This window comes from Mycteria americana, chromosome 5, assembly GCF_035582795.1.
Source record: "Mycteria americana isolate JAX WOST 10 ecotype Jacksonville Zoo and Gardens chromosome 5, USCA_MyAme_1.0, whole genome shotgun sequence".
Lineage (NCBI taxonomy): Eukaryota > Metazoa > Chordata > Aves > Ciconiiformes > Ciconiidae > Mycteria > Mycteria americana.
Genome location: NC_134369.1, coordinates 70,700,492 through 70,724,838, shown reverse-complemented (window position 1 = coordinate 70,724,838; position 24,347 = coordinate 70,700,492). Strand labels below are relative to the sequence as shown.

General features: G+C 43.8%; 1 protein-coding gene across 2 annotated transcripts in view; it reads right to left on the bottom strand.

Moving 5' to 3' along the window:
- DDHD1 (DDHD domain containing 1) overlaps window positions 1-24,347 on the bottom strand; it is a 69,875-nt gene that overhangs the window by 6,806 nt on the left and 38,722 nt on the right. For both annotated transcript variants that reach the window (XM_075503924.1, XM_075503925.1), the window contains 4 exons: window positions 18,707-18,813; window positions 18,446-18,552; window positions 7,281-7,543; window positions 4,424-4,499 (listed from right to left, as the gene is read on the bottom strand). In XM_075503924.1, the coding sequence (XP_075360039.1) occupies window positions 4,424-4,499; window positions 7,281-7,543; window positions 18,446-18,552; window positions 18,707-18,813 (553 nt within the window). The remainder of the gene's footprint in view (window positions 1-4,423; window positions 4,500-7,280; window positions 7,544-18,445; window positions 18,553-18,706; window positions 18,814-24,347) is intronic.

Genomic DNA, 24,347 nt, shown 5'->3' with positions numbered 1-24,347 from the left:
ACGCCGAGCGACTCTGCGGGCTACTCTCACGCCGACCAAAGCTACCGTGACCTTGCTCTAAAAGCACAGCCTCTAACACTGAGAGGCGACTGAGTAAACCTGAACTGCAACTGCTGACCCATCTGCCAAAGGTCACTGAACATGCGGCAGTGGTAGCGACTTTTGGTCACTACCAACCTGGGCCGGGATTCAACAGTGACCTAGAGGTGAATGGCTTCGTATCCCATTACCAATCCTCAGACATCGTCTCCTAGAAACATCAAATGTAAAACTCCGTAGTCAAAAAGATTTTCATAAGTCAAAATTACTTTTTAGCCTTTAGAATGTTTTCTTGTAAGAAAAATTAATTTTACCATTATCAGACCTTCACTGCGACTTTCCCAATAGTAGTGCCCAGTTTGCAGGGCACTACAACTGAGGAACTCCCAGTGTGCTGCTACTTAACCAGCAAGAGAAATTGCTGCATTCTTGCTAAGTGCATGTGGAGGACGCTTGGATTCCCATGTGCCTTCGCTATATGTCAGCGCATGGAGCGAGGGTGTAGAAATAATGGTCCGTTTCATCTGTCAGATTCCAGCACTGCACAAGACATTCCTCCTCCTCTGACTTGGCACTGGTAGCCCACCTCTTCCGTCCAGAAGAATGCGCAAGTCCCAGATCAATGGAAAAAAAAAAAAATCCGGGTCTTCAGCAAAGCTATTCAATGTCATATGCTGCGAAGCACTGCTCTGTCATCTATATCGTTACTCTAGTCTAGATTATAAGAAAGCTGCTCTCCTTTCCTATAATCGCGCTTTATAGAGCCCCTTACATTTTTGCGGTTCGGACAAAAAGCTTTCTCATCTTCAAATACAATAGAAACAGATAATCACAGTGCAATCCTTTAAACTGAATAAGTAACCTTTAACCGTGTCCATCTGACATTCCGGTATGGAGCGCCTGGAGTACACAATTACAGTCCTCCTGCTTTAGAACGAAATCAGAAAGGGACTGCCAGCTTACACTGGCTAGCAGATGCTTAAAAGACGTTTTCATGAATTCACCTTCGGCCACTACAGACTAGGCAAAAATCTCAAAAGGTAAATCATTCCAGTGCCTACGTGGTGCATGGCTTTTGTTCCACCGTTTCTATTGATAAACACAGGATTAACAGTGTCCACGGAGAGATGCTTTCTTCTTGGAGGCCACTGTTCTTTGCTATGTCTTTTCTTACAAGCTCAAGCCTTTCAACATGGTCTTCCAGCTCTGGAAATGCTTGCAAAGGCAAAGTACCAATTGGTGGGTACCTTAACGGGTGGCACCAGACCAATACCAAAGCAGTGAACACTACAAACCAAAAGTAAGCCTTCCAAAAAGAAAGTCCTTTAAATTGCAGCCATTAGACTCTCAGTGCTGTCGCAAAGTGGCTGAAGAGAAGACTGACATGCCATGAAACCTACTGGGAATAGAGGACTAAAATCTTTCTAAAAAACATTTATTAATTTTGGTGTTTCTCCTAGAAGCAGGAGTGGGGTACTTCACATATACTCCTGTAAATGTTTAACAACAGAGAAGAAATGTTTAAGAACATCATCTTTCAGGATAGCACTTTTCTCCTGGGTATGATTAATAAACGGAAGACTTAATGAATTTATTTGTATTTTAAGCAGAAGCTGAGCCAAAGAGTCATCCACTCAACTTAAGACTGCACTATTTTCAGAATTTAAAAAAAAAAAGCTGAATAAGCCAACAGAAGTGAGGCAGCATAGCTCTTTTGTGCATAGGTAAGCGTGGGGGACAAATGAACACGTTTAGTGGTGATGTTAGAACAGAAGACACAGAAGGTGATTGCAGTTTATGTTTCTGTGCTGCCTTTCAGCCTGGAGGATCCCAAACATCCTCCCAGAGCGAGGAAATACAGACCTCTGCAGCAGCCTCTACCCGTTCCTGCACCCAGGGACGTTCTGCAGCCTTAGCGGACAACGGGAACAGAGACTCGCCCCAGTGCTACACAGGGAATTTAAGTGGGCGGTTGTGTGTTGAACTACTACGGCACATTTCTGCATTCAGTTAAAAGGCTTCCTCCTCTCAGATAAGGCTGCACGTCAGCATCCCATTAAGCTCTCGTAGTTCTTGTACACGTGGTAAATCACTAGTATCTTAGAAATAATTTGTGATGGTTGTTATCAACGTTGACATCACTGTCAGATGATGCTACATAGAAACCACAAGGTCAAGTACAGTCTGGAGCTTCTTCCAGAAGAGTTTCTGTAACCTTGGGTGAATAAGGAGTGCTAAGGAATCCTAAAGCACTTCGGGCCAGCACATTGTCAGGTCGAGATTTAAATGACTTTCCTTTTCAGTACTAGGCAGCAACTGCGGTATGTCCTGCCCTCCTCTTCCCCACCGTGACTGAAAATCATCCTACAACACGGTTATTTTCACGCACCACAGAGTCATGAAGAGGTAGGTATCGCACCATTCCCCATGTTTTCATGTTCTTCAGCCCCTTTAGCCTTTAACTCCAATTCCTCCTACGTAGCTGGCGGGGAGAAGGCTGCCCTTCTACGCTTTACATTTACAATGGGGTGTTGGCTTTGCTTTTAACCCATGCAGGTCCTAATGATTTAGCAGTTTATTCAATTGTGCCATCTGAGGAGAAGTAGAGAAAAGCACGCCATAAAGGTACCTCATCCTCAAGTTCTCATTCTGATGGCTTGTTCGATACATTATTAGAGTACAAGACACTCCGTATCTTCAAGGGGTTTTTTTACCTCCCCAAAGGGTCAGTCAAACACAGATCATTTCCTCTAATATTAGGTACCAGCCAAGTTAGCTGCTGTATTTATTCTTGTCTTGCCAAAAGCTACCTTTGTGCTAGCTCAACATCAAGCAAGCGTAACTCTGCTTAATGTAGGAGAAGTGACTTTCTCCCATCCTGGGACGCTTAATCTGTTTCAGTCCATAAAAGAGGCAACACATCGACAGTGGCTAGCCTTTTTCATTACAGCTGTACATGCCCATTCCGTGGTGTAATAACAGCTTAAGGAAACCAGTGACCAAAGACTCCAGTGTCCTGCATCGCACAGACCGAAGTAATTTCTGGATCAAGCACGTATGGTGAATAGCAACTCATGATCAAACCAGAGCTCTGGTCTGCCATGAAGAGTCAAGGTGCAGGTAGTCGGTACCTACAAAGCGGTTACTTCTCTTTCAACAGGCTAGTCACCCTCAGTAAGCTGGACTGGCTTGCTGATGAGCAATCGCCTTTCAATCATCCTGTTGAAATCCTCCCTTGGCAGAAGCGCTTTGCCATCACGTTCATGGAAAGCCTGTCTCAGGCATGGTACTCAAGCAATGGGAGTCACTAGTGTAAAGCTTCGCAAAACCAAAACACCTTCCTTTCAGTAAGGGTAAGAAAAAGGATGTAGTGCAATGGAAAATTACAAATTACCTAGCAGTAATTTGGATTGATACAGTCCTCCTTTCTTCCCCCTTTCTTTTCCCCTCCTTTCCTGCTCCCTCTAAAAAGCATCTGTTCAAAAAAATCTTCAGTTTAAACACAACTGAGTGAAGAATAATCTTTCACAGAGCTGGAGGAGTATCAGCCTGACTCCAGCTTCCTTGATGGTAGAGATAATAGCACGATACATGCTTTTAAGCAGTGATGAAAAGGAGAAGGCTATGACAAATTGAATTATGGTTAGTTTCCTCTTTTTTATGGCTCAAGATTGACCTTGGCTTCTAGGAGTCCTTCTGAACTCAGAAGGAAAGAAAAATGCCAAGCTAAGAAACAATAATCTATTTTCTTCTCATCTATCATGTCATATTTTTACGGTTTAATATTTCAGGATATAGTCAAGCAAGTAGAAAGTAGTGTTGCACATCCCACCGATAGGCTAGAAAATGCCTTTTCCCAATGATATGAAATGGTAGCAATTTATACAGCTGAATAGCAAGCAATCTATTTCATGAGACAAAGTAACTTGTGCTAACTGTCAAACCAGTGTAATTTGGAAGGAAAATCCACTGCTGGAGGAAATTCAATCAGATTTGCTCAGAGATGTGACATGTTAGAAGTAGTCCCCAAGGAAAATGGATTAGCCAACAAAGTAGAAGTGAAATTGTTTAAGATACATGATTAATGTAATTTGCCAAACGGCTTTCACCTTCCCACAGAGCTGTACGTGTGTGTGTAATATATTAATAATCTCTATACAGGTTTCTATATTTACATATAAACATATATATTTGTAATAAATAGTAATATATGAACACAGTAACATGTTTACACACACGTACACACGCTTCAACCAATACATTAAAATTACCAACATCATGTCTAGGGACATGGAAAAAAAAAAAGTAAGTAGAATAACTCATATTGCAGATATATTTTTATAGCAAGTAGAACATTCAGTAAAACCCTCTCGGACATACATACCTTAAATTTTAAGACAGGTGGTTTTGATATGGTGGATGCCTTTAACTCATGTAACCTCTCTTCTATCTCTCTCAACCTAGAAAATAGAGATCTTTCTGAGATCCAATAAAAAATGTAGCCTTAACCTCTCTGATCCAAACAAGCATTCCTGTGGGGTCCAACAGTTTTGTCTGCTGGGAAGAGAGAGTGATGGCGTCAGTATTTCTTGGAGGCAGCCCAATTGATTCAGAATGAAGGTAGGTGAAATCCTGTTTCTCTGACCACAGAAGGAATCAATCAAGACATGACAGTCTCCTTGTTCACCACCCCAAGCATCTGCCCACCCTCCCTCCTTAGGAGTAGGTGACTCACCTCCTGTTTCCTTGGTGTTTTAGCAACCAAATCACCTTTTTTTTTAAAAAAAAAAAACCAAACAAAAACAAAAAACAGAGCCACAGGAAACTCCACGGCCCAAGCATTATGGAGTTCTGTATGGTGGTGGAATATCTGGAGGACAGTGTCCCACCCTTTCAACTATCATTAAAAAAGGTTGTTCACCTGTTCTTCTAGTTAGCCTGAATTAAAAAAGCAGCTACAATATACGGCACCTCATACGGACTGGTAAAACTGTCCAGCCCCAGCACTACAGCATGATGCCCTCTTCAGAGCAGGAAAACACCATCTCCTCAAGTTCCACAAAAGCATTATGGAAACAAATACGCTAAGCTTAACCTCTGCCACCCTGGTTAGAAAGAAGCAAGTCTGGAGCTGAAACTTCCCAAAGAGCAGTACTTTCAAAGAAGCTTGTATGCTTTAATGAGCATGATTCAGTCTTAAAATAGAAGGCATGCAGAATTCTTGACTCTCGTGAACCCTTGTCGAAGGGTTCCAATACACAACCTCACATGCTGTACGTATGTTATTTTACAATGTAGAATATTTATACATGCTACGACACACCCTACTCAGGCATAAGCATTTCTGGAAATCCACTACGTGTTTGCCATCTTTAAAACACTAGAAATCCAGAAGTTATAGGATGTCAGCAGTATATTTTCTATTATTTCAGACTGAATTGCACTAAGATGGCTCACGAAATGGAGAGCCACTCCAGCTACGCAGAAACGCCGGTGTCAAATGATACTCGGCTGACTGTGGATGCAACCCGAAGCACTTCAGAGGATGCTTAAGGAGCTGGAGCGTGAGTGTGAAGATGGTAATTTTTCCCTGATCATATGCTAGTGATATGCCTGAAGGGTCATCTTACCCCTGGGCAACTTCATTAGGTTTCTTACTTCCCTTCTCTCAGAAAGATTGCACTTTATCCAGCCTCGCAGCTGATAGAGATGCCCTGTACCAATCCCTGTCTACACACTGTCCTGGTTTTGGCTGGGGTAGTTAATTTTCTTCCTAGTAGCTGGTGTAGTGCTGTGTTTTGGATTTAGTATGAGAATAATGTAGATAACACACTGATGGTTTAGGTGTGGCTGAGCAGTGCTTACACCAGCCAAGGACTTTCCAGCTTCCCATGCTCTGCCAGATGCACAAGAAGCTGGGAGGGGGCACAGCCAGGACAGCTGACCCACACTGCCCAGAGGGCTGTTCCATACCATATGGCGTCATGCTCAGTATAGAAACTGGGGGAGTTGGCCGGGGGCAGCGATCGCTGCTCGGGGACGGGCTGGGCATCGGTCAGCGGGTGGTGAGCGGTTGCATCACTTGTTTTTCCTGGGTTTTGTTCCTCTCTCTCTCTCTTGTTGTTTTTCTTTTCATTACAATTTACTATTATTATTATTATTTTATTTCAACTATTAAGCTGTCCTTATCTCAACTCACGGGTTTTTTTACTTTTGCTCTTCAGATTCTCTCCCCCATCCCACCGGCGGGGGGGGTGGGGAGGTGAGCGAGGGGCTGCATGGTCCTTGGTTGCCGACTGGGGTTAAACCGCGACACACACATACTGATTTCAAGCACTGCAGGAGATCTGATGCTATATTAATGCTTCCAAAGTACCGCCAATACTAAGATAGGTTTCAAGAAGGAATCGAAAAGAACTATGATCGTGATTTATCCTCACCTCCCACTGGAAAGACTGAAGCTGAAGCTACTATGATGAGATTCTCTATCTATGGGTGTCTTATAGCACCTCAATATTCAGGTTAGAACAGGAAAGTCACCGTAACACTGTGGAGAAATCACGATGATCTGCAAGGTCCCCTAACACTGAGAATCTCTACCAACGCTTGCAAGGTGCTGAAACTGAGATCCAGTTTGTCACAGTGGGCAGTGGCTGCTTCACGCTCCCAACAGCATGAACGCTTCTAGATGGCAGCAGGAAGAAGCTGGGAAATGATCTGCAGCAGAGTAGTAACCCCACAAAGCCAATCACAGCAATTACGACAGCTGTATCCAGCTGGTGGAGCTCAATTTCCAAGCTGAGCCTAGGAGAAAACTTCTCATTTTCCTCTAGGAACTTAGGAATTCCACTGCTCAGGTTCTGCTCAGTATTACAGCTCACTGCCCACCTGCAAGCTACTTTGTTGTGCTTCTCCTCAAGTATCCGGAGGGCTAATGGCCTGACTTTCTCCTTTCTTCCTGGCTATGATCTGCTCCCCGTGCATCGCGTCGGTGAGCAGTAGCTAGTTGCTTGGTTCTGGTACAGCCCGTAGGATGTGGGTTCAGAGCTCCTATTAGCAGTGCCAGCTCCCTGTGCCTGCTCAGTCCTGCGTTTAGCATTTACCGCTGCCATTCGTCACCAGCAGAAGAACATCAGCCACAAAAGATAACAGCCATGGTGTGTTCTGGAAACACTCAAACTCAAAGGGCGTCATCTAGGGATGTAGTTTTCTCCTTTAACAATCAGAAGTGGATGCATTACCTTTGTTTAGTTATGTAAAGTTCTTCAAGTAAACGTTGCTCCTCATAGCTCATCCAACGGTCTTCAAGCTCTTCTTCCTCCTTCTGCAGCAACTGTTCGTAAAGCCTGACGGGGTTCCAGCCAGTCATGATGTCGTAGGTGATGACGCAGCCCAGCGAGTGGGACACAATCGAGACTTTCCCTCCTTTCTCCTCAAACTCTGGATTTCGGGAGCAGAAAAGTGTGTATAGCCGGTTCAACTCTTGCTGCAGCCCTTTGACCAGCTGTTTCAAGAAGGTAAGGAAAGAAATTTTAATATCAACATTTTATCACTCCTGTTCATGTACTACACTGACCAGCTTCTCGAGCACGCACCTAGGACGAGCATGATGGTCTGTTTACTTGGGCTGGGAAAATGAGCAAAATCTTACGGTCAACAGCAACAGTTTGGTTGACATTGTCCGAGTCCAGTGGTCCGTCTCTCCCCTCCAGACCCAGTAGCAACCACCACACAGGACATGTGGTGACCCTACAGCTGCTACACTACACCGTCCAAAGCATTAAATTGAAATAAACCCTTAAACAAATGACAGCTGTGCTTAAAGTACTTAGCAGCATCCTCTGAGGTGAGCGATAGCAAGGTACTTGGTTTTCACTAGCAATCCATTAGCACAACCGCAAATATTAATACTATTGTACCTCCCTTATTGCTTGTTTCTCCCCCAGTTTCTCTACCTTCTCACAGCACTGCGTGCTTCTCCTGTGTCAGAGGTTCAGCTCCTTTTTTAACCTAAGGAGGCTGGAAGGAGCCACACATGATCTAGAATCAACTCACGCCTCTGCCACAAGCTTGGCACATAACCCTAGACAAGTCATACTCTCTCTTCTCCATTTATCAAAGCAAGCAACAGCATTCCTACCTTCTTGCAGGGGACTGGGAAGATAAATCCACTAAAATGGATATGCTCAGATACTACGGTGACAGCCTAAATGGGTTCTGAGAAAACATCCTCAAATTGCTTTTGGATCTTCTTAAAGCATACTTGAACTCATCAAATCTTTCATTATTCTGCCCACGGCTTGGCTACAAGGAGGTGCAGCTTTCTGTCCTACTTCCCCTCCTACCACACCGCACCTATTGTAATTTCTTCCAAAGGAATCGGAATGAAATGATGCCGCTAAAGAATAAAAAGCCTCCTCTCGGGCAAAAGGAAGATAGGCGAGGAGAAAAAAGCACAAATGAGACAAGCAAGAGCCAGAATTTGAACTTTTGATATAAACAATGCTAAGAAAAACAGTTGACTGGTTATAGGTTTCTAGGAGGGTTTTTGGGGGAAACCAGGAGTGCAACGTGGTTCTCAAACATCATAGGCTAATCCTATAGTACTGCTGCAATAAATATATATTGGGCCTATGTTAACTGAGGCTCTGAGAGGCTTATCTGCTTCAAATCCTACACCAGGGGACACATGCATAAAAATGTTCAGATTCACAGAAAGCATTTTTTAGAGAGAAACGGTGAAAGCCATGAGACTGAGGAACTAGACAATACAAAAAAGGCAGCTTTGCTTGTGAAACTCAGCATGGTAACTGAGCAATGCTTCCAGGCTATGGTGTAGAGGAGGACAAACAAGAAATTGCAAATCATTCCCTTGTTAGCAACAGGAAATTAAAGCTATACAACATGTAATTTGAACATGATTTTTCAAGAGCCTGAATCATTACTGACTATAAATATGAATGGCACTAGGACTGTCAGTGTTTGATACACATTTTACCGAGCGAGAATCCACACATCAAACCCTGTGCCTGAAGCACTGTGAAATGATTAACAAAGCCTTGCAACAGCTTGGAGAAATAAGTATCATAATACCTCTTTTCAAGTATTTTTGACTGTGGCACTGCTTATTATTGGTTTGGCTCTATACAGACTTTGGGCACTACTTTCACACATGAACAAACAGGCAGAGGTTTTAGCAAGAGTTGGAGCCGAAAACAGAAATCGGGACTAGCTTTGGCTGGCTGGCATTTTCTCCATTTAAAAAGGTTTTGATGAAAACCCAGAACAAACCAGCAGAGATCTGTTGAAATCAAAGTGTTTTGGGATTCCTGCCAGGAGCTCAGGGAAATGAGGGAAGGCTGATTTCCAGCAGTTTGGGTGGCTGGCTGCCGTGGTACCCTCCAAGGGAGCCAACATACATCGCGCTGCCATCGGGGACCTCAGCAGGGACCTCCAGCCATACAGCAGACACTCTGGATGGAGCGCTGGCTTCAGGTTTCGGAGTCGGCAGTGTAAAAAATGCCAAGCAAACTAGTGCTGGACTCATCACACCTTCCAGTATCCCTGTCAGTACAGCAGGGAGATGAGTAATGCCGTCTTGTTTTAAAAAATCCTAAATAAGCTGTATTAAGACAGCTCAGTGTCCCCAAATTTTTCCTCCGGTGGGAAAAGTAAGACGCACGTCAACTCAGCTGCTTCCCTTGGTTTCTTGTTGCATAAAAGCTATCGCTCCCAATGTCCTGCCCAACTTGCTCAACAACCCTGTTCCCTGCTCAGCCTATTTCCCTGGAAAAGCAGATATCTTCCAGGAAGAACGATATTATGTCAGTCTCCCGCACAGCCCATAGGCACACAGTGGGTAAGTAATCCCCTGGCATCACGGCATTTCATTACAAAGGTCTTGTTCTCTTGCAATCTGGGGGCATAAGACAGAATATTCTTGGAAAGTTCTGGTTGGCCACCGAGTCCAACCCTGTTTCTAACTGTCCTGCTCCTAAAAACATGCTGTTACGGAGAAGTTAGGCAAAAACGTGGACAGCAACTAAGAAACTGCATGGATTTCCAAACAGCTGCATATTTGGAAGTTTGCAGACCAGAGTCCAAGCATTTAATTCAACTAAATCATCTCATGAAGATTGTTCCTAAACTCCAAATCACCGGTTACCTAACTTAATCGTAGAGTAGAAGCTCTGCTGTAGTAAAGCCTCCAGGTTTTCAGGCACGATGAACGGTCTGGTTTGCTGCTGCGACAAAACCAGAAGCCCTCCACCTGCAGTGAGTGCTTATGGATGTTTGTATCTTGCCAACAGTTCTGCATCAGTACTAAGATTAGAAACGGAACCTTTTGGTATATAGTAAGAAAAAAAAAAAAGAAAGGAAAAGAAAAGAAAAAGCATATGCATTTTAAGTCCCAGCTAAAAAATTATTTGGTTAAGCAGTGTATGAAGTTAAGATAATATTTAATCCTGATTTCCTTTCTTAGTCTTAAAAAGCATACAATATTCCAACTGGTAAAAGAAAAGCTTGGTTTGAAAAGGGCTTTAGTCCAGCAAGTGTAACATGAAGTGCTTCCAAATCTCTTGTGTAGTTACAGCTTGATATATATCCTAACACTCCATATAAAAATGCCTTCTATAAACACCAATTGGCTTTACATTTGTTCAAATCAGTGACTTTTTTCATTGAAATTAAACATGAAAAATGTAACTACCTACGAAATTTTCTCTCCTAAACAGCATCACTGTCATTAAAACCAATTTTTTAAGAGCTGATTTTTTTTTTTTTAATCCACAGCTTGCCTTTCCGCTCCCTCTAAAGGGTCTGTGGGAGTCAGTTTAATTAAAAAAGAAAAAAAAACCCCAACAAAATAACACCTCGCTCCTCAGCCTCCCCAAAAGACAACACCCGAGTGGCTGCTCCATGTCTGTACGTCCTTGTCGGGTGGGAAGGAAGGGGGGCCTCACCCAGGGCTTGCCGACAGCTCCTCCTGCTCTCGCTGCACCTGCACCCACTGGCTTCCCCACGAAGGGAGCCCTTTCCCCGCTGGTCTCCCCGGTGCTTCTGCCAACCCCAAGCCTCACCGCCTGCCAGTCCGTGGGATCTATTATGTGCTTAGGAAGCACTTGTTTCTGCCTGAAAACAGGAAAGCAAGAATCATCCAGGGGAAAAAAAAAAAAAAAAGTTTAATAGCGGAATGCAACGTGACCTGAGCCCTCTCACTCTTTCCATCTCCCCTCTTGCCTCCTCCCTCCCAGTTCCCACCTTATTTTGGGGACCAGTGGGACCGGGCATTCACAACCAGCCGCTTCTCCACCCCGCAGCAGTGCTGTTCTTTGGCAGCCCCCCCCAGCAGGGCTTTCAGGAGGGCTTTCCCCACAAAAAGGCTAGAGTTTCCTCGAGTTTCTGCCCAACCCACATTACCATCTCCTAAGGCTTCTCCCACAGACTGAACAAGCTCAAATATCTCACAAAAGAATAAATGTGGCAGCAGTCGATCGAGTGGATTTTTTTTTTCCCTGTGCAGCTGCTCCCACAAACACTTTTTGCTGCTCTGACTGCTAATCTGCTGGCTGCTCTGCTCCGGTACCCTCGGCTCTTCCAGGAGGACCAGTGAAATGCAGCATGCTTCCATGGCTGTTACTGAACAGATCAAACCACCGTAACAAAGGGAACAACTTCCTTTTTCTTCAAAAAATAGCCATATCAAATCCCTTCCTCCCAGCTGACCTTTCTACCACAGCATTAGTTTAGCATCAGCCCGAGGAGACTGCAATATTTGAAAGAAAGGTACAGAAAATCTTCCAGTGTGTTCCTATTTTCTTCCCCAGAGAAGTCCTTTCTCCCTGTTCTGATTTTTAGGGAAAAATTTCCTTTTGCAGCCAGTTGGTTCAGTGCAAAAGTTTAGTGCAGGATTAAAATGCTACAAGCCTTGCAGACGTACCACTGCAAAGACTCATAGACACCCTGAGAAAATGAGATACAAATAAAGCAGGACTTTGCAATGCCTGAAGCCTTTAATGCAATCAAAATTCCAAGACTGATTTTATGGCAAGTCGTAATCAAGCACATGAAGCACCCCACAATTTGCAGGCTGGGGAGAGAGCCCTTATATACCATTAAATTTTCAGACGTGCTCAATACCAGCAGAAGCACAGAGGCTCGAGACACAGCCTTCGGTACGGTTTGACAGAGCAGGATCCAAGAAATGGATGCATTTCCTACATGTTCTAGGCTGGTCCCCAAGGGCAAGGGAGAGACTTGATCTCCAGCAGTCAAAGATCTCAGCAAAACAGGGTGAATGGAGAAAAAATGCTGGAGGACGACTGAGCAGATGTGGTACGGCGCTGTTCCCCCGTGAAGCTCTTCTGGGAACGCGTTTCATTTTTGCTTAGTGAAAAGGAGATTGATTACCAGTTGCCTGAAGCTCCCTTTATCAGCTGAAGTTTTGCTAATAAATCTTCCATGCAGGAAACTCAAGCCCGCAGGATCAAGTTGCTCAGAAGTCATCGGCTTGTATTCTGACAAACTGAGGTTAAATGCTCTATGCCCTTCACGAACCAAATTAAAGGCGGAGTAAGGAATGGTCTTTCTGCACATTCACGGAGAGCCAGCGTGACAGCTGTGCAATTCCAGGGGAAGCCAAAAACCAGACCGTCGACCAAGGAACGGGCTGCTGGACCTGATCAGGCCAAAAATCCCCTCTGCTTTCCAGTTACATGCCTGCTTGGCGTATGGCTTCCAAGAAGTCAAAAAATAGCAGCCCGTTCCACCCATTCAGGAATCCTGGTGGCAAGGGCACGTGTTTTATAAAGACAAGACGGGAGTCTGAGTCGGATGAGAGACAGCACTGTCATCTCCGGCAGAAGAAGGAGCTGTGGCAAGGCTCCAATAAGGGCAGAAGGATCACGTCTCTAATCACCTCTTGGGTACTGGGTAAGCCTGAACTGCTGGATCACGATGGGGAGCAAGTAGCCACGTAAGCACTGAAACATCCAGAGCTGCTGTCTGCCTCGGCCGAAGCCCTTCTGGGCTGAACTTTAACAGCATCCTGTGCTGAGCTGGGAAAAACCAAACCTCTAAATCCCCGGCACCAGCATCCGAAACAGCTGTTCATTCCTCCTCTGATGCAAAAGAAGCCTTGCGAGACAGCAGCGTAAATAAGCATGCCTGTTTCTTGCAAAGCAGAACGAAGTCGGCTGTGTGCACGGTGGACAAACACCTCCTGGACCTACACCGGGGAGATGCAGGCAGGAGGAAGAACTTCACCCCCTGCCCATTCTAGCGGGCAGATCGCTGGGGTCGAAGGGGCTTTTCAGTGCACGCCAAAAGTACCAGGGTAGGAAATGACCTTTTCCCTTCAATATCCAGGAAACGAGTTTTTTCAAGAAAACAAGGAGTACAAAACCCCTGCTGGCACTCTGAGCACAGAAGTAACGCCGAGCTTGCACTGCTCTTGCTCAAATCCTCCATGACCCGCTTGCTGCCAAAACTTGGATATAGCACTCCAGTCCCAAGCTCTTTGATCTGTCAAAGCCAACAAAAACACTGCCTCTCCTCTTGGGCTCTGGTGATTGTCCTCTCCTGAGACTGCTCTCAGCTCTGACCACCCCCTTGCTGTAACTTTCAGAGGTCCTTTCTCTCCGCTATCTCCACAGGACCCTCATCCACTGGACAATCTTCTCACATGAACAGCTTGAAGCCCAAGAGAAAAAAAAAAACAAAACAGACAGCTACATATGAAAAGGGAGTGCAGGAAACCTGACCTCTGCACCCCCTCCAGCTTGAATAGCATGGCTGTTTTAGTAGGCTTCGTGGGAAAGGAATTTTAAGGAGATCTGAGGAACAGCGAGTTTTGCAGGCAGCTCCGTCCAAATGTCAAGAGAATTTCAGGAGAAAGTGCAAACTCGTTTGAAACTCAGCAAGCAGGCAATAAGGTGTGTGAGCCAACTGGAGGTAAAAGAAGGTCCTTAAAAGCCAATGAAAGATCTGCAGCTCAAGGATGGATTGTAAAGGACCACGAAAGCAAAGACAAGGAGTGTTTGCTTCACGTGAACCAGGAGAACGTGCCAGCACACAACGCAGAGATGGGGAGACTGCTGACCCTCCAGAATACGACGGTTGTCACGCTCCCTGATGGCATCACTGATGGATGCCAGAAGAGTGTCACAACAACAGATGAGAGGCCAGAACGAGACTTAGCTGTGTGAACAGACAGCAATGGCTGCGTGCCTTAGTGACGTGACAGAAGAAGGATCTGCGGATCTGCCCAGACCCGAGTCTCTCTCAGTACCCCTCTTTCTGTTGAAAAGCTGAGACTAACCCATTTCTAACCAAGTCACTGTGCTCAAGACTAAGTTTAGGTTCAGGCAGATCTAGTAACCTATCACTTTATAAAGTTGAGAATACATTCAAGAACAATCAAATGAATTAAGCAAGCCATGAAAGTGCTGCCAAGCAGCTCCTTGACTATTAGGTTCAACAGAATAAGCAAAACCAGTGTTGAAATAGTCTCAGTTAAATATTTCCTGCTTCACATCCCTCTCGTTTTCAAACACACATAAAACAACTGCCTTTTACTGCTGAAAGAAATGCATAAAAGAAGGACACTTCCATTGCAAAACCTCATGTCAAAGAGGGATGAAAGCTCTAGTAAAAGTTAATACTTGTCCCAAATTTCAAGAGTATAGTCATTAACTCCCCTTTTTAATGTGTGTATAATAGCGAACCATCAAGCCGTTTCAAGGTGGACAGTGCAGTCTGCCCAAGGGAGCAAGGCTAGGTTGGCTGCGTTCCTCCTGGCCTCCTAAAGCCTGTACTGCACCTCCGGCACCAAGCCCACAGCCACCACGTCCCAGAGCCTGGCTTCTTCGTTTCCTGACCTCAGCTGGTGAGAAATGTTCAATACCCACCATGTTTCTCTGCTCTTCAGCTGTGGCGGAAGTAATCCATAAATATCTCCTACTAATCTTCTGAGGCTACTGCAATATTTGCACTAAAATATTGCAGTGGTAAATATTGTAGTAGTAATCAGAAGATTAGTAGGAGATATTTATGGATTAAAATATTGCTACTGCAATATTTGCACCAAATCTTTTGAGATCTTGGGGTGACGGATGTAAATAATATTTATCCTGTACTAAAGGCATTTTCTGCCAAGACATGTATCAATAATTTACAGGATTACAATTAGCCTGCAAGTAAGTACAGTGAAGATGAGTAAAATAAGCACTTAACAATATAATGAAGGTGACAACACTAAATCTACTATGCATCAATTAGTCTTTTTAATCTCAGTTACAGCCATTTATTATTAAAGAAATATGAAGCTACAGTGACACAGATGTGGAACGAAGACGCCCACTGAAGACACTAAAACCCAAGGCTACGTTACCACAGATGGCACTAGCGAGGTCAGAATTAAAAGGGTGAAATGATTGTTCATTTAGAAATAGCCAGGTGTGCATCAAAACATCCGTTCATTGCTTTTCCTTGTTATCTGTGTAACGTTTAAGGAGGGATTCTGTTTTGCTCATCGTGGACCGCTGTACGGATGAGGACCCGCACAGCACGATTCACTTGCAGCCACACAGAAATGTCCCCGCTGAATCTGCTGGCTGCAGACATCCTCCAGACTGAACCCTGAGACCTGTCCGAGATGTTCGTAGGGCTGTGCTGAATTATTAATACCTGTCTGGTCTCACATTACATGTCAGAAGTCACAGGCACCTTTTGCATATTCTCCTACCACGCTGCAGAAGAAACGACACTTGAAATCAGAGCGGGGGTTACCCACCGTGCCCCCGTAATGCTTAGCAGAGCAATCCAGCTACACCTGAAACAGCTCTCTGCTATCTCACGTGAAAGCTGATACGGCAAGACTTCTTCCCCCCAAAAGAAGATAGTGGCTACCCACTTGCAAATCCCACAACGAGTTGTTTAAAGAGTGGTCAAAACCTTTAACAAAGCAGATACGTTACTTCTAGATGCGGGGAAAACCCTTGGAAGCAGAAAGAAAATTCCTATCATCTCTTGGAATGATATAGGAATCATAGGATAGGATTCCTATCTTGGAAGCAGAAAGAAAATTCCAACAATACTCAAGTATTGTTGAGTGTTGCCAGGTGAAGAGCAGCTTTACTCTTCTCTAGGCTGAGCTCGCTGCACTGCTCCATTTATTTCAAAGGGACACAGCAAAGTTTAATTAGCTCCTTTGGAGATACTTTTGGGATTTCTGGATGGAAAGCGTTAGGCGTGCCCACAGTATTCAAAGAACCGGGTCGGCATTAGAAGTGGCGAGCAGGAATAGTAATTCTGAGCGACGCGTGACCACGTGAATACTTGAAGACAAGGCTCACTTCTGAGCTGGAACGAGCACTCGCAGCAAAGTGCCACAAAACGGCTCCACACGGAACATGGGAAAAAAACCAACTGGTTTTCCAGAAGAATGCTCAACTTGATACTATTGCGTTTAAACTCTGCAAAGTTAGGCCACAGAAAATAAAATGGGATAAGGAAGAGTAACCAAAAAAACCCAAACCAACCCCAAGCCAAAACGAGTCTCCTTTCTGTAGGTAAAGGCAAAATAAAAGGCGAACAAATATGCAAAAACTATTTAATGACTACGAGCTTTACACAACTCCTAACCAAAAGAGCAGAATCAAACAAGAAGTCACATCCCTGAAAACTCACTGGCCGAACACGAGCTCTGTAGCTGAACGAACAACCAGAAAACCTGCAGCCCAAACATTTTGGCTGCAACACCAAAGACGCATTTCAGAAACCTGTTCTTCAAGGTTTTAACATTTCACTTCCAACGGCACTTTCTTTTTGGACAAATACTTGCAATTCAAATTGTACAACTTTGCTTTGAGAAAGCGGTAAGATTTATCAATGCAGTCTGAATACGGTAAGGTCAAGATCAACTTGTTGCAAATATTTCAAGAAAATTCACTTGATTCAGTGATGAAAACAACTTCAGTCTTTTGTAATCAGATCTAAGCACAGCCACAGCACACTCATTTTATTTGTCAATTCTTATACTTGAGGGACGGTGATATACCTGCAAAACTACACTTCTACTGAGCAATGAATTACATTTTTCATGCATTGTTGGCCAGCATACCTGAACTTTACTCGCTAATCCATTTCCCGTAAGATGCCCACAATCATGCCAAGCCTTTATAATAGAGTTTAAAAATCTATTTTAGAGCTGCCAGAGAAGTTTTCATCGCTCGCCACAAAAGTTCATGCTGGCCTCAGTTCCACAACAGACAGAGAAACCCGATACACAGCGGGGAAGCCAGGAACCCTGAAAAATGAACTTTGCATTACTGAGCACCAGGAGACGTACAGCTTTCGGTACACCTCTTGCTAGTGCTGGAAGCTTAAAAGGCTCACAGCGATCTCACCACCATTGCTGCTACCAGGAAAAAAAGTATTATTAGGTTGTTCAGGGTTTAAAATTATGTTGCCAGTCTGAAGGACTTAAACATAGCTAATTTTAATGAAAGGTAGCATCAAATCCCCATGTAAGCTTTGAAAGTCTCTCTCCCCCCACCCCGCCCCAGTCGAACCATGCACAGAGCACCAACGCGGCAAAAAGATTACCATTACTCCATACATAATGTAGTCAATACAGAAAAAAACTACAATTCCTATAGAAACTAATCCTAGCCATTCCCACAGGGGTTCTCCAGTGTGATACACAAAGGATGCGACTGGGGTGATGCGCTATACATGTTTTACAGGCTATTTTATCATTTATTCAAGGCTTTTCCCCTCTGATTAATGGGGTCCCTCTACAGCTGCACAGACTAAAGCACACACGTGCCTACGCAGATGTGGCAGGGTAAGATGGGAGCGTCCAGTATAGGAACAGTCTCCTAACAAACAGGTAACTGAGGGTCGTCTTGCTTTTCCTGCAAGGCAAGTGTACACAAAGGCATTAAAACTGGCTTGGGCGTGTTTGGGCACGTGCTGCCATCCCATCTGACTTCAGAACTGACAAAAATGAAATGACAAATGTCCACGGATTTTGCAAGAGGTAAGAAGAATCTCAGCTCTATGGACTCCCGTTGCTCCGAATACGCAGATGCGTGAAAACACCATAAAAACCCTTCCCGTTTCTAAGCTGCTGATACAGCCCCATTTTAGACAGCCATTCGGCTCTAAATAAATTACATTGATTGTACTTTTTGCTGTTTCTCTACTCCTCTCACTCCTAAAACTCTGTATTTTGATTGCTATGGATGACCATTAAATACTTGCAAAGGGTTAGTATTCTTTATGCAGGGTCTCTCAGAAGGAAACTTTGCTTACATTCCTAAGTCCAGTTTGTTTCAGCCTCTATGCCCTGCTCCAGTAAAACTTACATAAAAAAGTAAAACTTACATAAAACCACACTTACTTCATCTCTGTAAAGAGGACTTGTATAATACATGATATCCATCGCGCTGCTGTTCAGCATATCCCTTAAACCTCGTACTTTATCTGGAGTAATGGAGTCCACAGTGTCTGAAAAGAAGAAAAAAAAAAAAAGAAACTTGAGTTACATGCAGGAGAACGATAAAATCCAAACAAGGCATGTGCAGAGAACACGGCATGAAACTTCTAGGGACAATTTTGCAGACTGCAGCTACTGGAACAGCAAAAGAACCACGTAACGTACCTCCATCGAGGGTAAGTTTTGATCTCCATTCAACCGGAAGAAATTCAACATGCGTTGCAAGATTGGAAAAATACTTTTCTTCTATTTTTCTTGCAGTATCTCGCATCCTATAAAAAAGAACAAAAGAACACGTTCCTGTAAAGACTACTATTGGTGCTCGTACCAAATAAAGCCAATGCATCCAGCAACAACACATTTCTTGCATTACTACTTTTCAAGTGTGCAATGCATGCTTACTAACACAGGGAATTACCTCACCTCATGCTTTTGTTATAAAGTACTTATATTCTCATATAATGAAAAATTCTGCACATTACATGCTCCAAAAAAAAAAAAAAAAGGGTTTAAAAAATTTTAAATGTGTTATACTATAGACTTAACAGAAAGCACCTAAATTCAATTGAAAGATATCTGTTAACTATAGTGGGTTTGGAGTGGAATATGATCTGAAAATTAAGAATTTTACCACTGCCTTGAAATCCTGAATCCACTGAAATCAACCACTTAGACCCGTGTGTAAGGCAGACAAGTCAGTGCTTTTAAACACAAAGAAAACTATTAAAAACATTGCTTGAAAAGTCAGAATTGTATTTTAATTTTGTATATCAAATTGGAAGGCTTGAGAGCTCTCAGAGTAAGAAATAGGACCATTTATTAGCATTTCAACTTGCAGTAGCAGATGGACAGGCTAACTGTCCTTTCAAATTAAAAGACTTTTCATTTTTAAAGCATATCTGAACATGAACATTGAGGCACCTCTCTCAAGGGATGCGAGAAACTTAAAATACCTAAACCCCAAAGTATATCTGACCCTCTCTGTTGTTTGGGGGAAAAGGGGAATAATGGTATGTTATATTCTTTTAAGAACGCTCCTTTATTTGTGTTGCGTGAAAGACCCATCAGTAAAAAATGAAAACCAGCAGGAAATTATACAAGACAGTAAAATATCCATGCGTTCTATCAAAAACGTTCAGCAACCAAACTATGAAGCGTTATATTTCCCTTTCTTTCCTTTACATGAATCTGGGCTCCCAACGGTATTAGCATTTTTGAGATGAGCATGACAACCTAAATCCGACCAAGGGGCAGCAGCGCTGGGTTTCCAGCAGCTGGTTCCCAGTTCCAAGCGTCAGAGGGTTTTTTTATTTCTGAGGCAAAGCCCAGAGTTTCAACACGGGTGTTTTGTTTTTTTTTTCCTATTTTCAAAGCAACCCCCTTTTAATGATTGCTACAACCACAGGCATGATGACATTAATCTCCCATCTGTACTTCTACCAGTCCCAATGCGGTTTAGGAAGTTTAACCCTCTAGCTGAGACACTTTCCTTGAATATATTAATGCTCCTCTGTCTCCTTCAATAGAAATGAGACAGTTTAGCTTAAATCACTGCCAACACCTGAGACAGTAATCGCTTAAGCTGCTCCACTGGATGAGCAAAACACTGTCTGCACCGACACGGCGATCCCCTATAGACAACTCTGCCAAACTCCTGCCTTGAGTTTCAGCCCCCGTTAAACCAAAGGCAGCAGTGCACGGCAGGCAGCTGCAAGACCAAGTCAGGAGCTGCCCAAATCTCCTCCACGAGGTTGCCACCAGAGGTGACAATACAGATAAAATGGAAGAAGTATTGACAGAATTGGTTCTTATCTCCCAGGGAAGCTGTCACAGAATCACAGAATCGTACAGGTTGGAAAAGACCTTTAAGATCATGGAGCCCAACCGTAAACCTGACACTGCCAAGCCCACCACTACACCATGTCCCTAAGCACCTCAGCCAAACGGCTTTTAAATACCTCCAGGGATGGGGACTCAACCCCTTCCCTGGGCAGCCTGTTCCAGTGCTTGATAACCCTTTCAGTGAAGGAAAATTTCCTAATATCCAGTCTAAACCTCCCCTGGCGCAACTTGAGGCCGTTTCCTCTCGTCCTATCCCTTGTTACCTGGGAGAAGAGACCGACCCCACCTCTCGACAGCCTCCTTTCAGGCAGTTGTAGAGAGCGATGAGGTCTCCCCTCAGCCTCCTTCTCTCCAGGCTGAACAACCCCAGTCCCTAATGTCGTGCCATTAGGACACAGCTCGCTAGCGGGATTTAGGCTGAAGGCAGAGGGATCTGGTGGAAGAAACACAGAGATGAATTTCAACCATCACCTTCGGCTCCTGAGGGCCGCAGAGGGATGTCATGGTGGCTTTGGGCAAAATGCCTTCTACGTTTTCACTTCAGCCCTATCAGCTGCACAGCGAGAAACACACTTCACTGAGGAAGGGGTATGAAAGCCAATGCCTTGCAAAAACATTTTCTACAAAGATAATGAATTCTTCTTCTTTATCGTGGTTTTCCCAGGAAAAGGAAAAGCACATTATGCTATGAAAAAAGCAGATCAACGATGTACCAAATTTCTGAAGCAGGCAGTCAAAACACTTTTCCGTAAGGGACACCTACTTTCTGATGAAGGAAAGGAAAGGAAGAAAGGGGAGCATCCTCTACTCGCTTTCTTCCAAAGCAGTTACTGATGGCCTGACCAAACAGCCAAGAAACGCAACTAATCAGACATTGAGGGGCTGGAACGTGTCCAGAGAAGGGCAACGGAGCTGGGGAAGGGTCTGGAGCACAAGGCTGATGGGCAGCGGCTGAGGGACCTGGGGTTGTTCAGCCTGGAGAAAAGGAGGCTGAGGGGAGACCTCATCGCTCTCTACAACTGCCTGAAAGGAGGCTGTCGAGAGGTGGGGTCGGTCTCTTCTCCCAGGTAACAAGGGACAGGACGAGAGGAAATGGCCTCAAGTTGCGCCAGGGGAGGTTTAGACTGGATATTAGGAAATTTTCCTTCACTGAAAGGGTTGTCAAGCACTGGAACAGGCTGCCCAGGGAAGGGGTTGAGTCCCCATCCCTGGAGGTATTTAAAGGACGTTTGGCTGAGGTGCTTAGGGACATGGTGTAGTGGTGGGCTTGGCAGTGTCAGGTTTACGGTTGGACTCGATGATCTTAAAGGTCTTTTCCAACCTATACGATTCTGTGATTCTGTAATCAGCACCTCTATTTTTAAAGCCTGCTTCAATTGCACTCCTAGTTTCCAGGCCAACAAGATGGTAAAGGTTCCCATGATGAGAAAAAAAACCCCAAACCCAGCAAGAAGATCTGCTTAAATCAGGTTTTAAGGCCCAAACTGACCGAGCCTTGCAAAGCACAGAATAACCCCCCCCCCCCCCCCCCCCCCGCAACGTGCCTCTAAGGACACTTACTTGAGAGCCCAAATCCAGCCGCACAGAATTTCTAGATTATCAAGAAGATAAAAGTTCAGTAAATACATTAACATTCCTGGAGTCCCTGAGTAAGCAAACCAAAAGAGAAACACACCCGTCTGAACAAAATCCGATGATTACCAGCACGAGGAAATGTAGGGACCTAAAATCTAAACTCTAAATGAATATTCTTTGGAAATGCTAACAATTCTTTGGTATGGCCAAGTCAGCTTAACTTGCTCTGCATGAAGGAGGCTGGTGGCCAGCTAAGATGAATTCAGAAACAGTAAGTTTAGCAGGAAACCGGCCAAGCAGCAATCTAAAGCTGCTAGGCTTAAAAGCAGTAAAAGCATAGAAACAGCGTATGAATAGAGCACAGAATTCTACACAGCAACAATTACTTTAAGTGAAAGAACCAGGAAATAACCTAATAGTGCAGGAAAAAAAAAATCCAAACTATTTACACATCAGTAGCAGCTGCAAACATTATGAAGCAATAGCTATTAGAGCTGCTGTCATCCCCATCGTCAAATATGACAGCTACAGGGTTTCTTCCCGTTCGAAAGGGTCCAGGTCTTACTAAAGCTATTCGCAGGCAAACTGACACAGAGGATTTTTTTTACCTAAAAGTCTCCTTTCTAAAGCTAGATATATGAGTTTGGAAAAAACAGTGCAGCCTAGCAATCCTGCCAAAGCTTTTGGGAAAAGCTTCAAGCCTCCCCCCCTAAAAGCTGTGCCAGCTTTGTGTCCTTATCCGAAATCTTGTGAAAGGCAAAACCTAATTTTACTCGGATCTGGAGGGCTCCCCCCACGTCAGCTGAGGTTGCCCAGACATGGTCCAGCCTCCGGCAGAACGGTCCCAAACTTCTGCTAGAACGGATTATCGACAAACATGCCAAAGCACTCAGGTACATTAGAAAACCAAACCCCAACTCTGTGTGCATCTTCCTTTATGCCTGGCAAAATACATTCTGGTAGGAGTGCACAAAAGGTCTGTTTCAACAAATTTTTGTTAACCGCCACTTCACCGATGTCAAGCCAAGTAAGCATAAATTGTGTTTCCCAGCGCTTCACGTCTGCTCCTCGGCTACGATACGCTGCCTTGCACGCTCACCTTCTGAAACTGGTTAATACTACAAACTGCTGACTGGAGTTTTGCAGATTAGGAACTATGTAGCGACGAAAACATTTAATTTTTATGCCTTCCACTAAACTTTCTGAGGCCACCCCGTTCAGCGTTACTAGCCAAATGCTGTCAGAGGTGCAATTATTCTCTCTCTCATGATTTGCCAGCAGCAATGTCACAGCAATCTCCCGCTCACAAGGATGGGGCATTAAAACGCACCAGCAGAACAATTCCCAATGCAACGCATCTCATTTACAGCGAATGGCACTATATGACATCTCCCACTGATTTTGGTCAACAATTTTATATTATAAATTCTAATCAAAATTGTGCTGTAATTGCCAAGCAATGTGGCTACGCTCACATGCGTATATACCTGCTATACACATGCTTATCTGTTCTGCTAGAAAGTCTTTTTTTTTTCCTTCTTCTGGGTTTTTAAAAATAAATATTTTGAGCTATTTTATTAGATGGCAAGTCCCTCTACTCACTTGCTAAATTAACACCAACTGAAGTAATAAATCCTCATTTAAACAGGCAGAGAATTCTTCTCCTTTCCAATACAAATGGATGTTGAAATATTGACCCCAGAGCAACAATTACTTAAATCTATACATCAAAACACATGGTTACAACTAAAATTTATTATTTTTCTAAGAAAAAAAATCACTCAGGTGCAGATGCACCGCATACCTTAGAAAGCATTTTGACTTATTGCTATTTTCCATGCAAGAAGTAATGGCCTGAAAATAGATACTTGAGACTCACCATAAATAAAAAGGCTTGGCTGCCTTTCTCTGATTAAAATAATAAATAATAAACCCATATTTTCACAGGTATACGTCCTTGCTTAAGCAAGTATATTCCAGAGATATATTAACATATTTACGATTATTGCTGTCTTATGCTACCAATTTTACTCTTGTGGAACATTCACAACTACTACATTAAAAACTGGAGAGCTACAAACAAGTTAGCTTCAGCTACTTCACAAATTTTATAAAATGACCTTGATAGCTGGTAACAGAGCAAAATGCCTGAAGGCTTGAAGATGTTACTCATTTTATTCCCAAGTCATCTTTGCAGGCTGTCTTCAGTCAGATGATCCATAGCCAAGAAAAAGGGAATGGTCTTTAATTTAAAAAGCATTACACCAGCCAACTTCTTACTTCGAACTCATGATTTTAAGAGACAGGGCAATGGGATGTCCCCACAAAAAAACCCTACACTCTCGCTACTGCCTGCAAAACCGTGTGGATCCGTTCCTGGATTTTGGTC